General features: G+C 37.3%; 2 protein-coding genes across 2 annotated transcripts; both read left to right on the forward strand.

Moving 5' to 3' along the window:
* The first annotated feature begins 8,580 nt into the window (after positions 1–8,580).
* LOC128234518 (uncharacterized) lies at positions 8,581–14,350 on the forward strand. Its single transcript, XM_052948776.1, has 7 exons — positions 8,581–8,623; positions 8,721–8,796; positions 10,784–10,934; positions 11,731–11,899; positions 12,161–12,369; positions 12,753–12,916; positions 14,206–14,350. Exons 1-7 carry the CDS (start codon positions 8,581–8,583, stop codon positions 14,348–14,350), a joined length of 957 nt encoding a protein of 318 aa, XP_052804736.1.
* Positions 14,351–19,212: 4,862 nt separating this feature from the next.
* Positions 19,213–24,642, forward strand: LOC128234519 (uncharacterized). The gene is made up of 7 exons (XM_052948777.1): positions 19,213–19,231; positions 19,356–19,431; positions 20,467–20,617; positions 21,089–21,257; positions 21,810–22,021; positions 22,342–22,502; positions 24,390–24,642. The coding sequence occupies exons 1-7, from the start codon at positions 19,213–19,215 to the stop codon at positions 24,532–24,534; spliced, it is 933 nt and encodes a 310-aa protein (XP_052804737.1). The 3' UTR covers positions 24,535–24,642.
* Positions 24,643–26,118: the final 1,476 nt, after the last annotated feature.

The raw sequence follows: 26,118 nt of genomic DNA on the forward strand, positions 1-26,118 counted from the left end.
ACTACTACTACTAATATCTGCCGACATCTCGCCATCAGGTGTTGCATAAAGCTGGGCCGTTCGGGTGTTTTTTGCATAAAGAAATCAACCACCAAAGATAATGATATTATAATACTGATATTATAAAAACTTATTAAAAAGGCATTGTAACGTTTATGCTATATTGCATTTGTATCTTCAGATATTCAAAGTCTGGCTTTAATGGCAATTTTTGTGAAGAAACTTTTTGTGAACTTTTTTATTATTTATTTAATTACTTAAAAAGATTATTTACATTCCATAGGTTTGCACAACGTTTGATAAATATTAAACTTGTTAGTTTTGTTATTCATTCATACTCAATATCTTTCTTAATTTAGCAAACATTATTTGAACTTATAGTCCCACTCTCTATTTTTGCGTTTGGTCATTTCTTTATATTTACGAATAATAGAAATAAATCTTGGGCTGCAATAGGTCTTTTGGACATTTCCTACTCACATTTCGATTGATAGCCAACACGTCGACAAAAAGTTAGCTTCGTTCAAAAGTGTGTGTAACTAGCGTACAGAGCATAACGATAATCTGTTTTGTGGTGACAACTTTCTCTCGTTTATATATTTGATAATAAACCCCCAGTGGGAATAAGACATATAATTTAATTGCACTACGAATACGCTAATATAAGGCAGATATGTGTCAGCTACCGAACACAAAATATATTTAGTCATCGACATATGTCTAAATAAAGGTCAAATATATAGCAAACACTAGGGGCGGTTTAATTATTAAAAGCATTAATAATGTAGTAAACAATAACGTGTTATATCGACTTGATTGTAACTACCATTAAAGAGAACGAAATAATATATCAGGTTCCACTTTTAAATATTTGTTTTGTTTTGATACGTCAGATTGACGAAAATAAGTCATGTAAGTACAAAGTGAGATATTTATCTTGTGTTAAGCATTTTAAAAGGTCCTATGGTTAAATGATTCGTGTTGATTCCAGAGCGACCGAGTTACCCAATCCTCGGTCCAACGTCAGCTGACTTTAATACAACATAAAGTATTTATGTTTATGGAGATTCTGACATATATTGTCAGACTGAAAATGGAACAGACCCTGTTCTGATATTTTACTGGACAGGATTCATTTCTTCATCCTAAATGGAACAAAAGGATGTACCTTTTTGCAAACGTTTATAAACAAATGAATGGAGTGGCAGGACGGAATGTGACATGTCAGGTTTCTTATGTAGCCCTTTTAAAACCTTACGAAGTGCACGGTATTCTATGTAGCATAGGAAGGCAAATAGGAGACACATAGTGACAAGCCAAAAAATATTGATTGGTTCGTGTTTAATATTGAATGGTGTTTAATCGTTGTGCTTCAATTCCAGAGGAAGATAGCCCACCCTTGCAAACAGTTCTGTAAAAAAACACTTTTATAAGAATAGTAAGGTATTTGATTTTGGTCGGGTGCGAACCCATGGTGGTAAAGTCAAGGGAAAAAAGAAAAGAAAACGACGCTTAAACCACAAAGCCACCGAGACAACCAGTCACGAAACAACAAAGCTTTACCTAAGTGTTCTAAGCGTTGTTAACGCTAATGAAAATTGTGGTCTTCAAAGGCGATATTTGAGTAAATATTAACATATGACGAATGGTTCTAGCTTTTGGTATCTTAGATTTAACACTCCTAATGATTTGGCACATTTTATTTTGTCATACAAAACAGTGCATTTCCAAAAATATGAGCGAGTTTATTTAACGTTTAAGTTATTTTCTTCACATTATTTTTAAACATTATAAAGCGTTCGAATACTGATTTTTTGCAAAATAAACTTTACAATTAAAGTTGTTGCCTTTTCTCTGTACCATACAAAATACTTGTTGTATGTAATGCGATAGGGATACTCCTGGTTTCCTCTTTTATACAATTTTCGTTTGAATCACTAATTCTAATTGGCTTAATTTAAATATAATAAAACGTCCAACAATCATGTGGTTATAGATAATTTGATTGATTGATTGATCGATTGTTTGATTGCACATATCTACCGCTTCCGGTGAGCAAATCTCTTCCAGTGTCATGATAGAGACACTGTTACTATTGAAAACACTGGAGGAGGAACTATGTTCCGGTTCAACACAGGAACATACGAAGTGTTTAAGGCTGCCGCTGAACAATTTTACAGCTCGGGAGAAATGCAAGGCCAGACCTTGAAGACGCAAGTTCATGATAAAAAACAGCGGATTGTCGAGACTAAATTTAAGGTCAACAATGGTAAGGGACATTATACCTTAAATATGTATCATACGGCCTGTGCATGTCTTGTCAACGGAAAAAAAGTCGAGTGGTTTCACGAAGATCATCTGCCGGAAATAGTCTCTTCTATCGAAAATAATTTAGCTGAAAGGGGCGTAACGGTGCAAGATATTAATTTATCGTTAAAGGAGTTGCTGCACCCATCGAACCTTGTTATTCAGTCTGAAGAAGAAACAGTCACTTTAATTGACTGCGACAGTGAAGTTCAGTTAAGAATGCATACTGATACAGAATGCCGCGTAGAAAATTCGCTAACAACAAGTACAAACGAAGTCGATGCCATAGATTTCCAACATCCCATCTCGGAAACCATTGCTTTACTCAAAGGTCTACAAGAATCTGTCAGTCGTTTAGAAACTAATTTGGAATATCATATTACCCAGACAGAAGAGAGATTTGCTCAACTACGGGATGAAATGTTCAGCGTCAAAAGACAAAATAAAACAAACTCTGATTTTACTGACCGTCACCTTGAAGATGTAGAATCGAGTACTATGCAGTTAAAATCGTCTTGTGAAAAAAATGAACGAATCCAATGCTAAGAAATTGCAGTCGATATCCGACGCAGTGAAACAACTAAATCAAACATTAAAATCGCAGAGAAAACCAGTTTCTACAAAAAATAACATCACAGAAAACAGCTTTTGAAATTTGAAAACGATGTGAGACCGATGGAGCACAAAACAAAAACACTGGTGATTGGCGATTCAATCCTCAAATGTATGAAATTTCGGCGTCTGCATCCAAAAGTTGAACTTGACGTTAATCCAGGCAAGAAGTTATCATACATTTGCTCTAAGTTAAATGTTTCAAGCAATGAAGAGTGGCGCACTATTATAATCTACGCCGGCGGGAATGATGCTGCTGCCAGGGCTCCACTGGATAAAATCAGCTTTTGAAATTTGAAAACGATGTGAGACCGATTGAGCACAAAACAAAAACACTGGTGATTGGCGATTCAATCCTCAAATGTATGAAATTTCGGCGTCTGCATCCAAAAGTTGAACTTGACGTTAATCCAGGCAAGAAGTTATCATACATTTGCTCTAAGTTAAATGTTACAAGCAATGAAGAGTGGCGCACTATTATAATCTACGCCGGCGGGAATGATGCTGCTGCCAGGGCTCCACTGGATAAAATCTATGGAGATCTCAAGAAAACCGTTGAACATTTGCGCCAGTGTGAATGTAAAGTTTATGTTTGCACTGTGTGTCCATGACGGGATGCAAATGTATCTCCGATAAACGAATTGGTACAGCGTGTGTGTGCAGAGACCGGTGCTGAGGTATTGGATATATGTAGCTCCTTCGTCTACAGAAATGGCAACGTGGTCCAACATCTCTTCCATAGTGATGGTATCCACATTAATGACCAAGGTGAAACAAGGATATTTCAATGTATTAATCGCCGTGTAAATATTGCAGACACGAGGGATTCTCCAACACCGTCAATGCAAGGTGACAACATTGCCGAAAGGAGCAGTTACCAAAAATTGCGGCACGAAAAACAAACGGGCCAATTCACCGCAAACGCTAACATTAGACATCCGGTAGGACAGTTTACCAAAAAGAATCGGTACACCGGATGGTCTAGTAATGAACGACCTGAGGCCGGAAGAAACGATATAACCAGAATAGATAGTTATTCTTATCCTATGCGACATCCTTATCAGAAACATCCGCAACAGAACATCGAAAGGAATCACTGTACCGGAAGCGCCTACCGAGAATATTCGGCGCGACAGCTGACGGGAAGGTATCACCCCACCGGAAGCTCCGGGCCAGAACTTCCGGCGCGACAAGACTACGGAAGGAATAATTTCACCGGAACATCCGGCGCGACAGGATAGTGGAATGAATCACTCTCCCGGGTATCAACATCCTGGCCGAAATGACACTGGAAGAGATTTGCTCACCGGAAGCGGTAGATATGTGCAGCCAGAGCGACAGCGAACCGGAAGGAACGAGTTGACCGGAAGAACTGGCTATGGACTTGCGGAACAACGATATGAGCACGGGCAATCTCATCCATATAGACAGTCCTCTTATGAAGGTGTTATGCACGGACATAGTTACAACAAGACTAGAGACTTTTGTACGAACTGCAATATGGATAATCATGCAACAGAAGCATGTCAACGACGTTTCTATTAGGGATTTACTGACAGTCACACAATCAATTTTGCTAGCAAGAACAGGTTTGAAAATTTGCTTAATATTTGTTCAGAGTGTAATTTTTATAATTGTGCATGTGTTAGACATACTATTTCTGCTAAAAGCAACAACCTAAAATGCAACCACAAGTATAGCACTAATGAAACAATATCAAGACAAGTATTTATAAATGAACACGATGACCCTTTTCCTTTTCGTTGCAAAGGTTTACACGTTGCGTGCTTGAATATCCAACATTTATTGCCAAAGTTTGATGAAATCAAATATTATTTGATGTCATCGCGCAAAACTTTTGATATTTTTGGGTTCAGTGAAACATTTTTGACCGACAGAATATCAGACAAAATAATAAACGTTCCTGGTTATATTTTTGAACGTAAAGATAGAAAAACTAAAAAGGGCGGTGGAATATTGGTGTACATTAGGGAAAATATACCATTTATTCGCAGAAAAGAACTTGAGTCTGAACACATTGAAGCAATGTGGATTGAAGTATCTTTTTGCAATACCAAACCATTTCTAATGTGTTTTATTTATCGACCACCTGATAGTAAGTCAGAATGGATTAATATGTTCAATAATCAGTTAAAGAATGTTGAGGACTTAAATTTAGAGTATCATATCGTCGGAGACATTAATATAAATTATAATGCCGAATGTAAGACATTTAAAATTACTGCATGGCAGGATTGTATTATGAAATACGGATTAAATCAGCTTATAGATGTTCCTACAAGAGTATCAGAGAAAACATCTTCTATTATAGATCATGTATATACGAACTCAGTGGATCGAGTATGTGAAGCATTCGTATCAAATTTAAGTATAAGTGACCACTTTCCTGTTTGTTTCACTAGAGCTGCCCGTTTACAAAAGATTTCAGAAAACACGCATCGACATCATACATTAAAATATAGGTCGTTCAGAAACTTTAATGATATTTCCTTCTGCATTGATCTTAACAAGGTAAATATTAATGAGGTTGAACAAATTCAAGACCCTAATGAAGCCATGGAAGTTTTATATAAGCGACTGAATGAGGTGTTGTCGCACCATGCGCCACTGAAAGAAAAACGAATAAAATTTGAAACACAACCAACCTGGTTTACTGACGAAATAAGGTTGGCTATAAAAGAAAGAAATCGATTGAAAAAACGTCAACATTGGTCGGAATATAGACTTTCAAGAAATAAAGTTACTCGATTAGTACGGCAAACCAAGAAAGATTATTACAATAAAGCTGTTAAAAACTGTAAAGATTCTAGGGTGTTATGGAAGAACCTCAGAGAGTTGAATGATAATAATAATGACACTACAAACAATAATAGTATAATATTACCACAATACCTTCATTCAAACGGAATAAATGTTGTTGGCGATGCACAAATATTAGACGTGTTCAATAAGCATTTTACTGACATATCCGATTGTATCAGTAAATCAGTGTTCGATGAAACACATTTTTCAAAACTTGGTACTAAATTAAATAGTTTGCTAAAGGGTCAGTACTTTGATATATCTTACATCACCCCATTAGAGGTAAAAATGTATATTGATAAGCTTAATACGGCGAAAGCTACAGGATTAGATGGAATAGGGCCTAATATCCTAAAACAATGTGGTGATTGTATTGTTATACCACTAACGTCCATTATAAATAATAGCATACGGCTAGGAATATTCCCAGACTCATTTAAAGAGGCTAAGGTTTTGCCTATATATAAATCTTCTGGTCGCAATGATCAAAATAATTATAGACCAATTTCTATCCTTCCAACACTGTCAAAGGTGTTTGAACGGCACATGGCAGATCAAATCAAAACATTTTTAAAAAATACGAATATCATACATGAATTTCAATCTGGGTTTCGAGAAAATCATTCTTGTCACACAGCGTTGATAAGAATAATTGATGATTGGATTGATGGAATTGACAATGGAAACTATGTAGGTGCTCTCTTCCTTGATTTACGAAAGGCTTTTGATCTAGTAGATCACCAAATACTTTTACATAAATTGAAATTATACAATTTCAGTGATAATACCGTTCAACTGATAACTTCGTACTTGAAAGATAGACACCAAATTGGAAAGTTTGGGGGTTTCCAATCTTCACGAAGATGTATAAGGTCTGGAGTTCCTCAAGGATCCATTCTTGGACCTATTCTTTTTCTTATATATATTAATGACATTACCTTTGAAATAGAAAAGTCCTTGATTGACTTATATGCTGATGATACTACCCTATATGCAAAAAGTTCAAATACGCAGGAAATTGAACGTACGTTGCAAATAAATTTAGATATAATATCGGAGTGGTGCAAAATAAACAACATGGCAATACATCCATTGAAAACGAATTGCATGTTGCTGGGTTCAAATGCAAAGTTAAGAAATGCATGTGCACTCAAATTATTCGTAGACAATGTACTTATTGAAAATGTAACTTCGAAGAAATTGCTTGGAATTGTTATTGATTCATCATTGTCATGAAACCTGCAAGTTGACTTTGTCTGCAAGAAAGTAACTGCAAAGATAGCTCTTTTAAAAAGACTTAATTACTTTTTAACGGATCAAATGAGACATTTGTTTTAGAAATCGTATATACTTTCTATGTTTGACTATTGTTGTAGCGTTAGGGGGAAAAGCAAGCAAACGCATACGAAACGAATAACCATGCTTCAAAAAAGAGCTGCTAAAATTATTCTCTTTAAGCCTATTAGGTCGCCATCGCATGAATTATTTAAACAATTAGAATGGCTTCAATTTGAATACCGTTGCAAATATCAAACGGCTGTTATGGTATATAAATCTATTAACAATCTTACACCGAGTTATATAAGAGACATTATAAAGTTATCAAACAATACAAGATATGGATTACGATCTTCTACGCGACAAGACATTGCCCACATTCGACATAAAACTCAATACAGGAAACACTCGTTTGCATGCTACAGCGGGACAGTTTGGAACTCTTTACCAGAACGAATACGTAAATCGAACACGGAAAATACATTTAAAGCCTGCTGCAAGAAGTTCTTTTTACATCATCAATTGCAAAAACCGTTGTAAGTATTGTACACATAATTCCATGACTATTGTTTTTACATTATATATATCTCGATTAAGGTGTTAAATACATGTGTGACTGTCCTACTTACTCAGTTAATAAATTTTAATGATACGATTTGTTAACCTTTAGGTACAAATTGATGTATTGTTCGGCATTGATCTTATAATTAATGTATTATATTCATGTTTCTTTATGTTTTCGTATAACATTTTAATACGTACCCGTTTGAAATAACATAAATTTATGCTTACGTTTTCATTCTAAGCATTTATGTGTGTGTGCGTGTGTATGTTCTTTCAGAAGGCCACATTGTAAATAAGTCGTGTGTTATGTTTGTTTATAATATGATGCCTATGTCTTAATGTGTTACCTTCTTTAAATAAAGTTATTATTATTATTATTATTATTATTATTATTATTATTATTATTATTATTATTATTATTATAAATAAAGTTATTATTATTATTATTATTATTATTATTATTATTATTATTATTATTATTATTGGACGTGTTACTGTACCCCATGGGTCGTTATAGACAATATTTTAACTTAAGGTAACGTGTAGTTGCTGAAAGATGGAGGGAAATTGCCGGGTTTCAAATTCCTAAATCATGTTTAGATGCCTTCGACAAGCATGATTTTGACAAATCTGCATGAAAATAAATTAAACTTGCTTAAATCCTTTGAGTTTTCCCATTCCCCAACCGCCTTCTGGTGGAGTTCAATGGTAAACTGATATATTTTTATATGTCTTGCGTTGCTGAAAATGCAATTTGTAATACTTCAGTTTCGTTATATATTACATATTATCGGTTTATAGGTCCGTGATATTATGCTGTATTGGCAATTTTTGAATAACACTCCATGACACACAAAGTGCATAAAGGTCACGTTCAAAGATTGTGTCACTATCTTTAGGATCAAATAGTAGCACAAGATCAAATGTACACAGTGACCGAAATGAGAATAATTACAGATTGAGACTTCTGTGTTTAAATGAGTGTCGACCGGCAAGATGACAACAATACGTCTCATTCTCGTTGCTGTTATTTTCAGTGGTGAGTTGAAACTATTTTACTGAACTTATCTTTAATGTGTCTCTTACACACAAAAATACATGATGACCATTGCTGTTGTTGTTATTGTTTTGGGCAGATGTTGGATGTATTCCGCCGCCGGTGCCAGAAGGCTTGGAGTGGGACCCCGTCAGCGTTGTGATTCCACTCAATTCGTAAGCACCTCTTCGTAAACCTATTAAGCTGTTACATTTACTGGTAATGGACACCTTTTCGCCCCGGAAATTGAGGTTCTTCTTTGAAAACTTGAGAGATACGAAATATTTTGAATGTAAAAATTATTCAGGATAAAGTAAGACCACTGATCTAAAAATTATAATGACAAAAATCACGGCAGTGTACTGTACTAATAGATATCCCACTTAAGAAAATTAAAATTAATTATTTAAAAAAAAATGATTTGAAACAAATGAGAAAATATAAACCTACTAATTAATAATTGAAATATATTAAAGACCGCGATAAAATTATGTTTCTTTAACTTCCTTTTTAAAGACTCCATGTCGGACATAACTACATGTATATTGTTGTCAAACGATATTTTAGTGGGCTTGATGTATCTATTTTCTGACATTAACAGAATTCTTTTTTTCTTTCTTTAAAATAATATATAAAAAGGCGATAGTTTGATTATAAATGTTGGTCAGTGTAAAAGATCAGTGAAAGCAAAGATCAATAGCTTATTAATTGTGTTTATGATGCTAGAGTTATAATTATTGTAGGTCCACATTAAGTCACACCGCAGTTTATCAGTATTCATAGTGAAAATGGTGGTTTTAAACTTAAAAGGCATACATGGGGCCTTCTTATCATCGTACTTATCGTAAGGTCACTTTTCAATAATGCAAAATCTGTTTCAAAACTTGGTCAGTTAGGCAAAGTTCATTTGATTTTATTTGTCAAAAGTTCAATTCATTTTGTGACACTCATTTTATGAGCTTACAATTTTGTCGTACACTCGTTGATAAGATGATATTAGGGAAACTAGGGAAACTTTGAGTTGTAAACCACATTCTGGCGACGATTATAAATGGGCCCACAGTCAGTGGCGTAGCTACATATAGGCGTTGTAGCCTTGGGCCTACAACTTTTATGAAAAATGACAAAATTTAAATAACCCAAGTATGCATTTAAAATTAATAGCTACTCAAACACTTTGAACATTTTTTTAACCCTGGCAAGTTTGGTGTTTAATCAAACTACATGTACGTGCAGGGTGTATTGCTTGTTTTTATTGTAATCCTTACAATTACTAATGAGAGTGTATAATGTGCATATAAAAGTCCCAAAAGTCATATAGAATAATCGGGCCTTCAAGTGTTTTAGGCCCTAGCTACGCCCCTGACAGTCACTAACGTTTTGAGTCTGAGACTCCGACTAAAAATGGCGAATTGTGGAGTACGCCACTCGTAAAATATAGCTCCTGGTGCTCACTCGGTGAAAATATTAAGGATAATTGTTTTTCAGTGTAATGTCGTTATTTATCATGTCACTTGTTTACAAATCGATGCAATAACAAGGTGTCGTGTAAATTTTAGTTTATTAGGATAGTAGACCACGTAATCTTCAATCAGGTGGTCATGGAACCGCTAAAACGAACTTCTTTTCTATTCTGCAATGTCAGTGGAAAAGCACAAATAATGTTTCAGTATCTTATCAATAGTTCGCCAACAACCGACCTCAATAATCACTCGCCCATAAAGCCCCATCACTCTGCATAATTATGACACTGGCAAAAAAATGGCCAGAAAATCAACATGCAATGTGAAAATCTTACCCCACCCGTAAATGCTGAAAACTGTGCACCATTCAACGATAGTTTATTCAATTTCTGTGGTGAAAGACAAACTCTACTACTACCTTACTCGAAAACAAAAAATTATCCTATATATAGTATCCTTTTAAGTAAGAGTAATTTGTGGCTATGAAAATAAGACAGAGCATCAGTTGAACTGGGAATGAGCAAAACATACGAATATACTTACACGAGGACTTCTTAGTAATGTATAATTTATACAAAGTTCGTTGAAATATGAATTTGCTGGCATTAACGTTCAGTAACGTATGCATTATCTTGCACCCAAAAGTAAACGTGTGTGTACTGTAATACTTTTAAGCTTTTGTTTGGTGTCTCCAATTAAGGACAGACAATTATTCCTCCCTACAACGGCTGTTGCGTGCCTCTTACAAGACCCGGTACGTGAGCAAGAATGCCATTAACCATAACGACCCTGGGGGCTACAGGATCAGGGTGGACGCCACAACCTATGTCAGCGACCATGCCTTAGATACAGTATGACTGAAGTAAAGTGTTTATGTCCAATATTATGTGAAGAAATAATTCGATTATTCATATATCAATCAATCAAGTAACCAATCAACCAAGCAATCTGTCAATCAGTCATACATTACTCATTCGAACAATCATTCACTCCCTCATTTTACAAACCAACATATCATGACCAAAGTAAGTGATCATACAATTACCTCCCTTGTTGAAGACCGTCGTCGGTAGCATCAAGGAAACTTTGCCTTGTGGCAATACTTAAAATCAAAATTAATTATTTCTCGCTTCAAATGGCACCAAAAATGTTTTCACGCCGCATTCAAGAAATAATGCTGCACTCTCTTCAGAACTATTTAAAGAAAGATCTGACTATTTACATAATCCGAATCACTGCGCGCATGTCCATGACAAGCTTGAATTTTCACATATTTATACGCAAATTATTTTAGTACGCACAAAATTGTTCCAGCAAAAAAATACATTTTAACTTTATTTTGTTTTTTTAACCGCGTTTCCGCAAAACACCCTACGCTCGGGTTGGGGTAAAGCTATCTTACGCTCTCGACCATGGAAGCTACTTATAGTCTCCAATATCCTGCAAAATTATGGATAGTGCAATCAACAAATCAATTTATTGATCAATCAACTATTCAATTATTTTTTTATCAATCATTCTTACATCCATTTATTAAATCAAGAATGCATTCATCCTGCCGACACATAAGCCAACAAATAACAATAAACAAACACATCAATAAATAGACAATATTCATTAACCAACCAACTAATCCTTCTTCTCCAGGGGGCTGAAATAATCCACCGTATGACGAGTCACATGTCGAGTACCACATTCAACCGCCTTGCCTCCCATGCTACTGTCGGTATTTTCACATCCTGGGAGCATATAACTATCTTCCCCGAGTATTACAGCGTCGCCAACCCGGCCGGATGCTGTGAACAAGACCATACGTGTATGTCCTTTATATTGTTTTTAGATATGACCAAGAATGTCTATTAATACTCCTTACTAAATGTGATTTTGTGTGAGAGTATGCAATCCCTCTGCCCACTTTTTGAAGGTGGTTCATCGCAAAAAATCACGAGTCTAATTTACATATACTTGTTTCCACAATACTGTACTCGATTTCTACTGGTTGTAAACACGTTGTATTTCACATTGTTACTCACGTAATTTTAATCTGTCAGGAATTGCATGTCTGAAACACGTGCAGGTTGTGCCGGGCAGTGTAGGACGTCCTGTACGTTTGACGGCCGGAAGTACTTCAAACTGGCGGGAGCCGGCGGCCAGCGGACCGGGATCCTTGATGACAACATTTTGTGTAACAGCGCGGACCCTTACCACGGCAGAGCCAATATTCTCGTCCACGAGTTTGCTCACACGGTTAAACTCCACGGACTGGATGGATGGATGCACACAAGAGTAAATATGGTCCCTTGATAAATTTAGGTCAGAGAAACTATTTTTTTTTTCAATTATCCTCCTGTTTGTGGGGGAAAATTTAGTTTAGCATTCGGTTCAGTACTACTATTTCTGAGTTTTCGCCATTTCTCACCGTCGTCAAACTCAAATAAAATGCAGTTTGGGCAGGACGTTTTATATAGGAACTTGTGCGTGAAAACTAGCTCGATTATGAAGTCTGATATAAATCTCGCTCTTGTTGGATTATTGCTTGGGGACAATACGGGTGTCCTTTTAGAGCCGAGTTGGGACTCGATCTTATGGCTTCATGAATAGAGGGCGTTTACCTATACCACTAGATCATTCTGGCCCATGTTGCCAACGGGTTATCTCCCTTCTTTCAGATAACAAACGCGTTTAACGCCGCTAAGGGAAACCACGCCTGGGCTCCAGGACAATACGCCATGCAGACGGAAGAGGAGTACTTCGCCGTCGGAAGCAGCGTCTTCATGAACGCTGATCGCCTCGGGCCCGACACTAATGTGCACGGGGGATTGCAGATAAACACGTGCGTGCATGCTCTTACCGTTACAATTCTATTAATTCATGCCTGCTATACAAATTATGATATTTCATACATGCTGGATGTATACATTTGGCAGCACTGTCGGTGCTTTGATTCGTACTAGACATCAGGCCCTATCAATCAGGCATGAATAATTAATATAATTGCGATGTTATACCGAAACAAACATTTTTTTTCCTTCTAATATATGCTTAAAAGTGACACAAAATGAAAGTAAATGATAGTTTGTGCAGAAAAGACCCCTAATTTGTATGCGAACGTCGTTTCGAAAATGACGTTTTTGAAATTGTGACCAAGCCCTGTGAGACGTTTGATTTTGAAGTGATAGCGGGTTTAAATTTCTTAACAGTAAAAATACATATAATATTATCCCTCGCTCTACCGAATCGAAAAATTCGGTCTGGGGTTGTATTCACTATCGGCCTTAATTGAATCTAAGAACGATGTAGCTAATCGGATTGCTCTATATAAATAACGGTCCCATACAGTGAATAGTGTCAGTGATGTGTGACCATAAGATTTACTTAAGTTGTATATTGAATACGACCTAGGACCCCAAATACTGCATTGTTCTATGCGAGAAGATATTTCGTTTTATTTTGTACATTCAATCGTTCAGCTAAATGTTAGCCGTTTATTTTTCACGCTTCGCTCGCTGGACAGCCATATAATTATGAGAAAGAACAATGTAAAAAATGCTAATTCAAGGTACATCTCAGACTAATATTTTTAACGAGCTGCAGTTTAACACAATAGTTAAGAGTTATAGCCACGTGCATCACGAAGTATGTCGGAAAGATGACCGCGACATCACGCTGTATTCTGTATTATATTCAGGTGCGAATCTACGGCGTGAAGCACGAAGTTCGCCAGTAAGACCAACATCTTTAACCACGACATCACTATATTCTATATTACATGCAGATGCGGTTCTTCGGCGTGCAGCACTGAGTACGCCAGCAAGACCAACATCTTTAACCACGGCATCACTATATTCTATATTACACGCAGATGCGGTTCTTCGGCGTGCAGCACTGAGTACGCCAGCAAGACCAACATCTTTAACCACGACATCACTATATTCTATATTACACGCAGATGCGGTTCTTCGGCGTGCAGCACTGAGTACGCAGTAAGACCAACATCTTTAACCACGACATCGTTATATTCTGTATGATATTCAGGTGCGGTTCAACGGCGTGCAGCACGGAGTACGCCGGTAAGACCAACATCTATAACCACGACATTATTATATTCTGTATTATATTCAGGTGCGGTTCCACGGCGTGCAGCACGGAGTACGCCGGTAAGACGAACATCTATAACCACGACATCACGCTCTATTCTATATTGATAGAGGTCTACGGAAACAACCAAGACATAACCTACAACCTATCACCGTGCGTCCGGATTTAACCCTTTTACTAAGCACACTTATGAATTTGTTTGGAATTTAACAATGTGTTGTATTACAGTCATATGGTTCATTTTGTTTATGAACCCGTCAATTAAATTTAAATTTCGACTGATTAAGCGTTGTTGTTATTGCTGTTGCTCTTCGTGGTACATATGTTGCTGTTGTTGTTATTGCTGTTGCTCTTCGTGGTACATATGTTGCTGTTGTTGTTATTGTCTTCTTAGAATTGACTTGTGATAGCTGATTGCGTTTTGTTATGTGAAATATAGTAAAATTGAAATAAACAGATTTGAGAGGAAGACTTCTGCATTAACACCGAATCATATCAAGTTCAATGAAGGCCATATATGTATGAATAACGAATTCAATCAAACGTGTATTTCACTTGTGTACCATTGTTAGGTGAAAAACAAGACTTATCTCTGACAGTGAATGTGTTTAACGTCCATGTATTATAAAACAAACTTTAAAACTTGAAAAATTATTTTAGATGTAGATTTAGTAGATGGCGACAAGTGTTATTTGGTCAATGCATTCAGTAGATGGCGACAAGTGTTATTTGGTCAATGCATTCAGTAGATGGCGACAAGTGTTCTTTGGTCAATGCATTCAGTAGATGGCGACAAGTGTTCTTTGGTCAATGCATTCAGTAGATGGTGGCAAGTGTTATTTGGTCAATGCATATTTGGTCAATGCATTCAGTAGATGGCGACAAGTGTTATTTGGTCAATGCATTCAGTAAATGGCGACAAGTGTTATTTGGTCAATGCATTCAGTAAATAGCGACAAATGTTCTTTGGTCAATGCATTCAGTAAATGGCGACAAGTGTTCTTTGGTCAATGCATTCAGTAAATGGCGACAAGTGTTATTTGGTCAATGCATTCAGTAGATGGCGACAAGTGATATTTGGTCAATGCATTCAGTAGATGGCGACAAGTGATATTTGGTCAATGCATTCAGTAGATGGCGACAAGTGTTCTTTGGTCAATGCATTCAGTAGATGGCGACAAGTGTGATTTGGTCAATGCATTCAGTAGATGGCGACAAGTGTTCTTTGGTCAATGCATTCAGTAGATGGCGACAAGTGTACTTTGGTCAATGCATTCAGTAGATGGTGACAAGTGTTATTTGGTCAATGCATATTTGGTCAATGCATTCAGTAGATGGCGACAAGTGTTATTTGGTCAATGCATTCAGTAAATGGCGACACGTGTTATTTGGTCAATGCATTCAGTAAATGGCGACAAGTGTTCTTTAGTCAATGCATTCAGTAGATGGCGACAAGTGTTCTTTGGTCAATGCATTCAGTAGATGGCGACAAGTGTTCTTTAGTCAATGCATTCAGTAGATGGTGGCAAGTGTTATTTGGTCAATGCATATTTGGTCAATGCATTCAGTAGATGGCGACAAGTGTGATTTGGTCAATGCATTCAGTAAATGGCGACAAGTGTTATTTGGTCAATGCATTCAGTAAATGGCGACAAGTGTTCTTTGGTCAATGCATTCAGTAAATAGCGACAAGTGTTCTTTGGTCAATGCATTCAGTAAATGGCGACAAGTGTTATTTGGTCAATGCATTCAGTAGATGGCGACAAGTGATATTTGGTCAATGCATTCAGTAGATGGCGACAAGTGATATTTGGTCAATGCATTCAGTAGATGGCGACAAGTGTTCTTTGGTCAATGCATTCAGTAGATGGCGACAAGTGTTATTTGGTCAATGCATTAAGTAGATGGCGACAAGTGTTCTTTGGTCAATGCATTCAGTAGATGGCGACAAGTGTACTTTGGTCAATGCATTCAGTAGATGGTGACAAGTGTTATTTGGTCAATGCATATTTGGTCAATGCATTCAGTAGATGGCGACAAGTGTTCTTTGGTCAATGCATTCAGTAAATGGCGACACGTGTTATTTGGTCAATGCATTCAGTAAATGGCGACAAGTGTTCTTTAGTCAATGCATTCAGTAAATGGCGACAAGTGTTCTTTGGTCAATGCATTCAGTTAATGGCGAAAAGTGTTATTTGGTCAATGCATTCAGTAAATGGCGACAAGTGTTATTTGGTCAATGCATTCAGTAGATGGCGACAAGTGATATTTGGTCAATGCATTCAGTAGATGGCGACAAGTGTTATTTGGTCAATGCATTCAGTAGATGGCGACAAGTGTTATTTGGTCAATGCATTCAGTAAATGGCGACAAGTGTTATTTGGTAAATGCATTCAGTAAATGGCGACAAGTGTTATTTGTTCAATGCATTCAGTAAATGGCGACAAGTGTTATTTGGTCATTGCATTCAATAAATAGCGACAAGTGTAATTTCAGATCGTAATTTATTTCACATGTGGCGAAATTTCACATGTGGCGAATCTGAAATCAACAAATATGATCTTTTTCTGTAATACTTGTCGGTGAAATATCATTTATTTTCACTGCTGTTGTTTTGCTCTTATATAATTTGGTCTCCGTATTGCTGAACAGAAGTAATGTAGCGTTCAATGTTCCAAGCTGACATTTTTTAAATTATCATTATCACGATATTTACCACTCGTTTTTCCAATTAACGACAAAAACAGTGGCATATCTCTTATGTTGCAGTATAAAGAAAACGATGTTTTAAATTTTCGGTGTAAGATCAAAATCAATTCACTCGTAATCCAAAAATATATTGTTTTTGTAATCACTCAGTGAAATGAATTTCGATCCTACACCGAAATGTAACAAATATGCGCTATTTATCATATGCTTTCCAGTGGTTTATAGACTGAGATTTATCAGTGAAATAGAAATGGCATTTCGCTGTTCCTTTGATATTTGTCACCGTTATGAAATTTAAGCCGTTGTGCTATCCAATCCAAACATCAACGCGCACACATTCTCATTCATCAGAGATTTGATAATGATAAATCTTTGGTAAGCATAGCATCATCACTCTGGTAAACGATAATGCGCGCACAAGGCTAGGACATAATACCTGACGTCATTTCCAAAAGATTTTTCTAGTAATTACTGTTTGGTGCTTTTTTCTAATAAAATGCAGTTGAATTTCTTTTAATACCACGTTTAGGCATATGATAAAAAGGAAAATTGTTTGTTACTCGTGAACGCCAAACGCGAACAATAATCTTCCCTAAATATATAAATCCAAAAATTAACGCACTTGCTATTATATTAGTCCATGCTGATACCTGTTTTGATGCCTTCTACCTCAGAATTTTGACAAAGCTCCATGAAAATAAGTACGGTTTGCCTAGATTCACTGAGTATGCCCAACCTCCACCCCGCCTTCTGGTGGAGTTCCATTGTAAACCGATATTTTTCACATGACTTGTGTTACGGAAAATGACATTTGCAATACAGTAAAACTGCGGTCGAACGAACAGGCGGTCGTTCGAGAACCGCCGTCCCTCGAGGTCGGAGCTTGGTTCCGAACATTTTTCCTTCTATTTTCATATAAAATATACAGACACTGCATCGAAACCGAAATAAGTCGAGGAGTCGAGCACAATATCCAGTCCCAAATACACAAATCATGCATAAAACCTTATGGCTCCCTTACTTATTTAAATTATGACTTTAAACAGTTTCACGAGACAGACAAGATGCGCCAATCATCAATCCTTGATTTTGCGAAACTTAATTCTGAAAAATGCCGTAATATGTACTGTCATATTTAAATGTTGCTTGTTTAGATAATGTGCTTTTTGTAAAAATAAACGTAACTATTTATTCCTTTATAACTTTTTTTTCTTTTACATTTATTATACGACAGCCTCTAAACATATCAGCGATTTCCACAACGCAAACACATAATTGGTATCGTAGTAAACATTCGGTTTGACGACTTCAAACTAAGAATACACTAGTTCATAACAGACTGGAAAATTGAAACTCGGGTCGTTCGAAACATCGGTTCCCTCGAAGTTTCAGCTCGGACCCCGGCGTCCTCGAGCGATCGCAGTTTTACTGTATTTCAGTTTTGTTACATACATATATCGCAACATCGTCGGAAACCCCCGATACACACTACGCTATGCTTCGTTGTGTACCGTGGGTAATTTGGCTTGGAAAATCTCGTAATCATGAATAATTAATGAGGCAGTTACATTGGTACCAGATGCTTTACGGTTGAAAATATTATGTCGATTGCCGATGTTGAACCGGGTCCGCCTTCTCAGTACAATAATATTTGACAGTAGTCAAGACCACATGGTCATGGATGCTACTGACAATATAAAGTTATTGAACAATATTTAAGTGTAACATGCAAATTCATTAGAAAAAAGACTTGTCTATCCTGCCTAATGCATATTCATTTAAACGAGATTCTGTCGGTCAATTGTCCCACGGTATGTATGGAGTGTAATGTACCAGTCAATTGTAACCACGCCCACCCACCCCACCCCCAGGTCCGGGAAATGGCGGGGACTTTGACTTTCGGTCCAGCCAACCCCGGGTAAAATCTCCGCCCTGCAGGGAAGGGAGTCCTAGGTAAGGCAAATTCCCCGCTATATTTTGCGCGAAGACAAAACCACCGCATTCACCCGGCACTGCGGGGCGACCTGAAAGGTCAAAACACGACCCATTTCCCCGGCTATCCCCGGTATACCCCCGGACCTGGGGGGCGTGGCTACAATTGACTGGTGCATAACAGAAGGAAGTACCGACGATGATATCTCAGTTGCAATTTAGAATAACACTCCTTGACAAACAAGGGGCAGACAGTGCACGTTCAAAATGTATGACAATGTGTGAAGGAGCATATAGTAGCACAAGATAAAATGAAGTACACAGTGACCGAAATGAGATTTATTATTCAAATTCATACTTCAATCTTACATTAGAGTTGCGACCGCCAAGATGGCAACAACACTTTTCGGTATAATTCTCGTTGCTGTTATTTTCAGTGGTGAGTTGAAACTATTTTACTAACTTATCTTTAATATGTCTCTTACACACAAAAATACATGAAGACCATTGCTGTTATTGACATTTTTGGGCAGATGTTGGATGCATTCCACCGCCGGTGCCAGAATACTTGGCGTGGGACCCCGTCGGCGTTGTGATTCCAGTTAATTCGTAAGCAACTGTTCTTAAATACCTATAGCCATTGTATCCGTATTTACTTAAAGATGCACTCTTACTCCCAAATAATATTTACCACAATTAATACAATTGTTTTAATATACAAAAAACGATGAATAAAGGTCAAAGAGAATGGTCGTTGTGAAAGATACCGAGTTTATTTGATTCATAATATCTGAAATATTACATTTATTCACAAAAGATGTTTGTTTGATTGAAACACAAATTATTGGTAATATGTACAACAGCATCTTTAATTCTATGAAAGCATTTTCACAACAAGATGAAAGTTTAGCTTTTCTGAGAATAAATATCTTAATTCAGACTCAAGGTGCTAGTGAATACGCCCCACGTTATGGACTCCTTTTCGCCCGGAAATGGAGGTTTTCTTGAATAACTTGAGAAAAAATAAATATGAGTTAAATGGAATTTATTCTAGAGAAAGTTAGGCCACAGATCTTCATAAAAGTGTGATAAGATTTATAGTATAATGCTTACTTTAAGAACGTGCCAAACTTACGGGGTAAAATCCACTGAAAATACAATGAACTGCACCAATAATTCGCCCACATTAGAAAGTTGTACTTACTTAAAATGATCTCAAGAGATTGTTTATAGTCGACACGGAAATGTTATTCCTTGCTATTTTCTAAAAACAAAATATTGTTCTCTTTTTGAATGAGTATTTTGAGGTGAACTACACAGTTTGTTAAGTGGTAAATTCGTTAATCAACCGCTGTAAGAAATATGTTACCACCATGTGCAGGTCTGTCGAAAAGAGTACTGAAACAAAATTCCAACAGCTTATTCATTGCCTTTATGATGCTAGAGTTATGATTATGGTAGGTTTTAAATTAAATCCAGACTTAGACAAACTTGACGTTTATCAAGACAATGTTGGACTAGGGAAGTCTTTAATAGTACACAGTATTCTGACGACGAGTTTATGAACCAAATTTCACTAACGTCTCGAATCTGAGTATGTGTATTGTAATACTTTTAACCTTTTGTTTGGTTTGTCCAATCCAGGACTGACCAACATCCCTCCCTACAACGGCTATTGCGTGCCTCCTACAAGACACGATATGTGAGCAAGAATGCCGTCAACCATAACGACCCTGGGGGCTACAGGATCAGGGTTGACGCCACAACCCATGTCAGCGACCATGCCCTAAATACGGTATGACTAAAGTTATATAGGTGTTTATGTCAAATATCGTGCGAAATAAAGAATCGATTATCAATATAGCAATCAATCAAGTAATCAATCAACCAAGCAATTTGTCATACGTTTTTCATTCAAACAACCATTCACTCCCTCTTTTTACCAACTAACAAATCATGACTAAAGTAAAGTAAGTGTTTGTTTCAAATACCGTGCAAAATAATGAACAGTTCAATCAACAAATTAATTTATCAATCAATCATTCATTTTTATTCAATCAATCATTCACTCACTTATTGAACCAACCAATTAATCAAGAAATAAATCAACTAATTAATTATTTTTTATCAATCAATCATTTATCCATTTATTAAATCAAGAATTCACTCATTATGCCGACACATTTAAGCCAAAAAATATCAAATAACCAACACATCAATAAATTGACCACATTCATTAACCAACTAATCAATCACTCTACTCCAGGGCGCTGAAATAATCCATCGTATGACGAGTCACATGTCGAGCGCCACATTCAACCGCCTTGCCTCCCATGCTACTGTTGGTATTTTCACATCCTGGGAGCATATAACTATCTTCCCCGAATATTACAGCGTCGCCAACCCGGCCGGATGCTGTGAACAAGACCATGCGTGTATGTCCTTTACATTGTTTTAAGATATCAAGAGTTTGCAATCCGTCTGTTTACTTTTTGAAAGTTGTTCATCGTTGAGAAACACGAGTCATATTCACATTTACATTGTACTTGTTTTCAAAATAATGTAATCGATTTCCACAGTTGGTAACACGTATTACACATTACTCACATTATTTTAAACTATCAGGAATTTCATGTCTGAAAAGGCCGCTGTTGTTAGTATCTCTCCTTAAAATACAACCTACATTTTTAGCCAATAAAATTGCAGATAGGCAATAATTAAGTACTAGACTTTAAAAGTTTCCACTTTTGCGGGTGTTTAAAGGTCCGCCTACTGCCACTCATCCGATACACATTCCCTGCGTCAGAATTTGCGTCGACAATGTATTAGCCAATGAGGTTGTGTTCTAAGTCAGTTATATGACTAGAGGTTATTTCAGAATGAGTTAGAGTGGCTCCGTTCGCTAAGCTCACTCCGCCTACTCTTAATCATTAAGAAATTACTTCATGTCATCTAACTATTAATAAGTGTTTCTCCCGCCCCGTCAGGTTGTGCCGGGCAGTGCAGTGCGTCGTGTACGTTTGACGGCCGGAAGTACTTCAAACTGGCGGGAGCAGGGGGCCAGCGGACCGGAATCCTAGACGACAACATCCTGTGTAACGACAATGACCCATACCGTTACGGCAGATCCAACATTCTCGTCCACGAGTTTGCTCACACGGTTAAACTCTACGGACTGGCTGGATGGATGCTCACTAGAGTAAACTATTGTGTCTTGTAAAATTCAGAGAACACATTTAAGTATAATTCTCGTCCAGTGTGTTGAAGACGTTTTATGTTTAAATTTGTCGAATACAATCAGGGCGTCAGGTTTTATATAGGAGCTGTTGCGTGAAATCTAGCTCGATTATAAAGGCAGGGCTCTGTAAGATAGTTGGATTCTTGGGTAAAAGCATTACTTATGTCCTTTTTGAGCCATGGTGAGACTCAATCCCAAGGTTTTGCGGATAAAGGGTGAATATCTTTACGACTAGATCACACTGTCCTATGTTTACAACGAGTAGCCTCCCTTTCTTTTAGATAACAAACGCATTTAAAGCTGCTCAGGGGAATCACGCCTGGGCGCCAGGACAGTACGCCATGCAGACGGAAGAGGAGTACTTTGCCGTCGGGAGCAGCGTCTTCATGAACGCCGATCGACGCGGGCCAAACGCCAATGTGAATGGAATTCAGATGAACGTGTACGTGCAAGTATTTCCATGGCAATTCCGCTTATTCACGCATGCTTGACGCACACCTTTGGCAGCTCCATTGATGCTCGATTCGATACAAACATCTATAAGCACGACATCACGCAGTGTTCTATAAATCATGTTCGTGTGGTTCTACGGCGTGTAGCGCGGAGTACTCCGGGAATACCAACATCTATAAGCACGACATCACGCAATGTTCTATAAATCATGTCAGTGCGTTTTCACGGCGTGCAGCGCGGAAAACTGCAAATACCAACATTTATAAGCATGACATCGTGTTGTGCTCTATAATTCGCGCTGGTGCGATTCCACCGGAATACCAACATCTATAAGCATGATTTCGTGTTGTGTTCTATATTTCGCGCTGGTGCGATTCCACTGGAAATACCAACATCTATAAGCATGACATCGTGTTGTGTTCTTTATTTCGCGCTGGTGCGATTCCACCGGAAATACCAACATCTATAAGCATGACATCGTGTTGTGTTCTATATTTCGCGCTGGTGCGATTCCACTGGAAATACCAACATCTATAAGCATGACATCGTGTTGTGCTCTATAATTCGCGCTGGTGCGATTCCACTGGAATACCAACATCTATAAGCATGACATCGTATTGTGTTCTTTATTTCGCGCTGGTGCGATTCCACCGGAAATACCAACATCTATAAGCATGACATCGTGTTGTGTTCTATATTTCGCGCTGGTGCGATTCCACTGGAAATACCAACATCTATAAGCATGACATCGTGTTGTGCTCTATAATTCGCGCTGGTGCGATTCCACCGGAATACCAACATCTATAAGCATGATTTCGTGTTGTGTTCTATATTTCGCGCTGGTGCGATTCCACCGGAAATACCAGCATCTATAAGCATGATATCGTGTTGTGTTCTATATTTCGCGCTGGTGCGATTCCACTGGAAATACCAACATCTATAAGCATGACATCGTGTTGTGTTCTATATTTCGCGCTGGTGCGATTCCACCGGAAATACCAACATCTATAAGCATGATTTCGTGTTGTGTTCTATATTTCGCGCTGGTGCGATTCCACTGGAAATACCAACATCTATAAGCATGACATCGTGTTGTGTTCTATATTTCGCGCTGGTGCGATTCCACCGGAAATACCAACATCTATAAGCATGATTTCGTGTTGTGTTCTATATTTCGCGCTAGTGCGATTCCACCGGAAATACCAACGTCTATAAGCATGACATCGTGTTGTGTTCTATATTTCGCGCTGGTGCGAATCCACCGGAAATACCAGCATCTATAAGCATGGCATCGTGCTGTGTTCTATATTTCATGCAGGTGCGGTTGAACTTGTTGCGGCACGGAGTAACCCGGGATTACCATTATACAATCACAACATCGTGTTGTGTTCTATATAACGCACAGGTGTGGTTCCGCGACGTGCATCACGGAGTACGCCTGGAAGACCAACATCATTAGTCACGACATTTCACAATTACATGCACTTAACTGCATGCGGGTGCGGTTCCACGGCGTGTATCATGGCGAGCGCCGAGAGGATGAACGTCTTTAACCACGACATCCCACTATATTCTGTATTATATGCAGGTTCGGTTCCACGACGTGCAGCACATGGTACGCATGGAGAATGGATGTCTATAAATACGACATCACTATATATTCTATATAACACGCAGGCAAATATTTTATAATTTATGCAGATGTGGTTCCACAGCGACAGCACTGAGTACATCGGTAAGACCAACATTTATAACAACGACATCCCAGTATATTCAATATTACATGCAGATGTGGTTCCACGGCGTGCAGAACGTAGTACGCCGGTAAGACCAACATCTATAAACACGACATCAATATATTATATATTACATGCAGATGTGGTTCCACGGCGTGCAGTACTGAGTACGCCGGTAAGACCAACATCTATAACCACGACATTACGCTCTATTCTATACTGAGGGAAGTGTATGGAAACAACCAAGACGTGAACTTCAACCTTTCACCGTGTGTCCACATATAATCCAATCACTAAGCGCTTGTGGTTAAACACCTATTTGCAATGGATCACTTTGATTGATTTATTTTGTTTATGATCACGTTGATTAAATATCGGTTTCCTCTGATTAAATGTTGTTGTTGTTGTTGTTGTTAATGTTGTTGTTGTTGTTGTTGTTATTGTTGTTGCTACTGTTGTTGTTGTTGCTATTGCTGCTGTTGTTATTATCGTTGTTATCGCTGTTGTTATTATTGTTGTTGGTGCTGTTGTTGCTGTTGTTGCTGCTACTGTTGTTGCTCATGATATATCTGTGTTTGGTAAGTGAGGAAGAGTAACATAAGGTAAAAACATTCGAGAGGACGACTTTAGCATCAGCATCAAATCGAATTATGTTCAATGAACATATTTCACCTGTTTTCCATGGTAAGAGAACGCAGTATCAGAACAAATTGTTCTTGTCTTTTGATAGCGGTATAAACTGAAGGTCTGGTAATCGTACAAAAATGCCCACGGGTGTTAGTATTTATATAGCGATTGTTAATATTTCATAATTGAAATGAGACATCTGTTCTCCCAAATTTTCAATTGCGTTCAAATAACATCTTACAGTCTAAGTTCATCACAAAAGAAATCGTCCGATCGTGTTATTTTTGAAAATTGATTGTCACTGAAGTATTATCACATAGCAGAGGAGATATTATTTAAAAAAAAAACATGAGTGAAGGTATGTTGTATTGTTGTTATTATTATTAGGATTACGTAAAGATATTATATAATTGATCTAAAAATATGACATTTAATGCTTTCAGTGAAATATCATGTAGTATTATATGCTTTTCGGCGATTTATTTATCAGCCAAATAAATAGAGGATATTTGTTTATTTCAGTGTAAGATCGTATTTTATTTCACGAGTGTCATAAAAAACATATTTTCACGAGTGGCGAAGCCACGAGTGAAAATGTAGTTTTTTTTATGATCACGAGTGAAATTAAATACGATCTTACACTGAAATAAACAAATTTTCTGTTTCTTTTATGCTTATTTTCGGAGTTTTATTTGTTTTTTATTTATTTCTGAATTACCCCCTTTTTTGAAAAGGGTGGGCTTTACTCCGCTACCCGTGGGGCGCCCCTCATGCATAATTATAGCTGTCAACTTTTCTACTTTCGGTTTGCTGAGAAATAGATCTCTGCTATTCATTCTTATAGCTTAATATTCGCTCGTTTTTTATTGCAAAGCTTTATGAACAGTAAACAATGACGTTTTATTAGTGCACATATGTTCCAAAAATAATGAAAACACTTTTTATTTTAAGATGGACATGAAATCATAACCAAATTACTACGCCGCTATTTAAAGAATGAAAATTTGGAAGGTCAAATGTGTTAGCAAAACAAATGTGGATACTCATTGGATTTTAACCATTTTTCTGAGTTTAAGACTGCATGTACGTGTGTTTTTATAGTAAGTTAATATTTAGTCATCTTACTGTCAGAGACCAGTCTGTTTCGCTTTAAAATGTTTGTTTTCCAGATAAAGAGTAAATGCCACGCTAGTTTGTTGACACATTTTGAGGTGTGGGTGGGGTAAAAAATATCGGATCTAT

The sequence above is a fragment of the Mya arenaria genome, chromosome 5, assembly GCF_026914265.1.
Source record: "Mya arenaria isolate MELC-2E11 chromosome 5, ASM2691426v1".
In the NCBI taxonomy this organism is placed as follows: Eukaryota; Metazoa; Mollusca; class Bivalvia; order Myida; family Myidae; genus Mya; species Mya arenaria.

Coding starts and splice junctions, on each gene's coding strand:
- LOC128234519 (XM_052948777.1), top strand. Junction 20,618..21,088: donor GCGACCATGCCCTAAATACG/GTATGACTAAAG, acceptor ACTCTACTCCAG/GGCGCTGAAATAATCCATCG. Junction 22,503..24,389: donor AATGGAATTCAGATGAACGT/GTACGTGCAAGT, acceptor TATTACATGCAG/ATGTGGTTCCACGGCGTGCA.
- LOC128234518 (XM_052948776.1), top strand. CDS start 8,581: ATGACAACAATACGTCTCATTCTCGTTGCTGTTATTTTCAGTG. Junction 10,935..11,730: donor GCGACCATGCCTTAGATACA/GTATGACTGAAG, acceptor CTTCTTCTCCAG/GGGGCTGAAATAATCCACCG. Junction 12,917..14,205: donor GGGGGATTGCAGATAAACAC/GTGCGTGCATGC, acceptor TATTATATTCAG/GTGCGGTTCCACGGCGTGCA.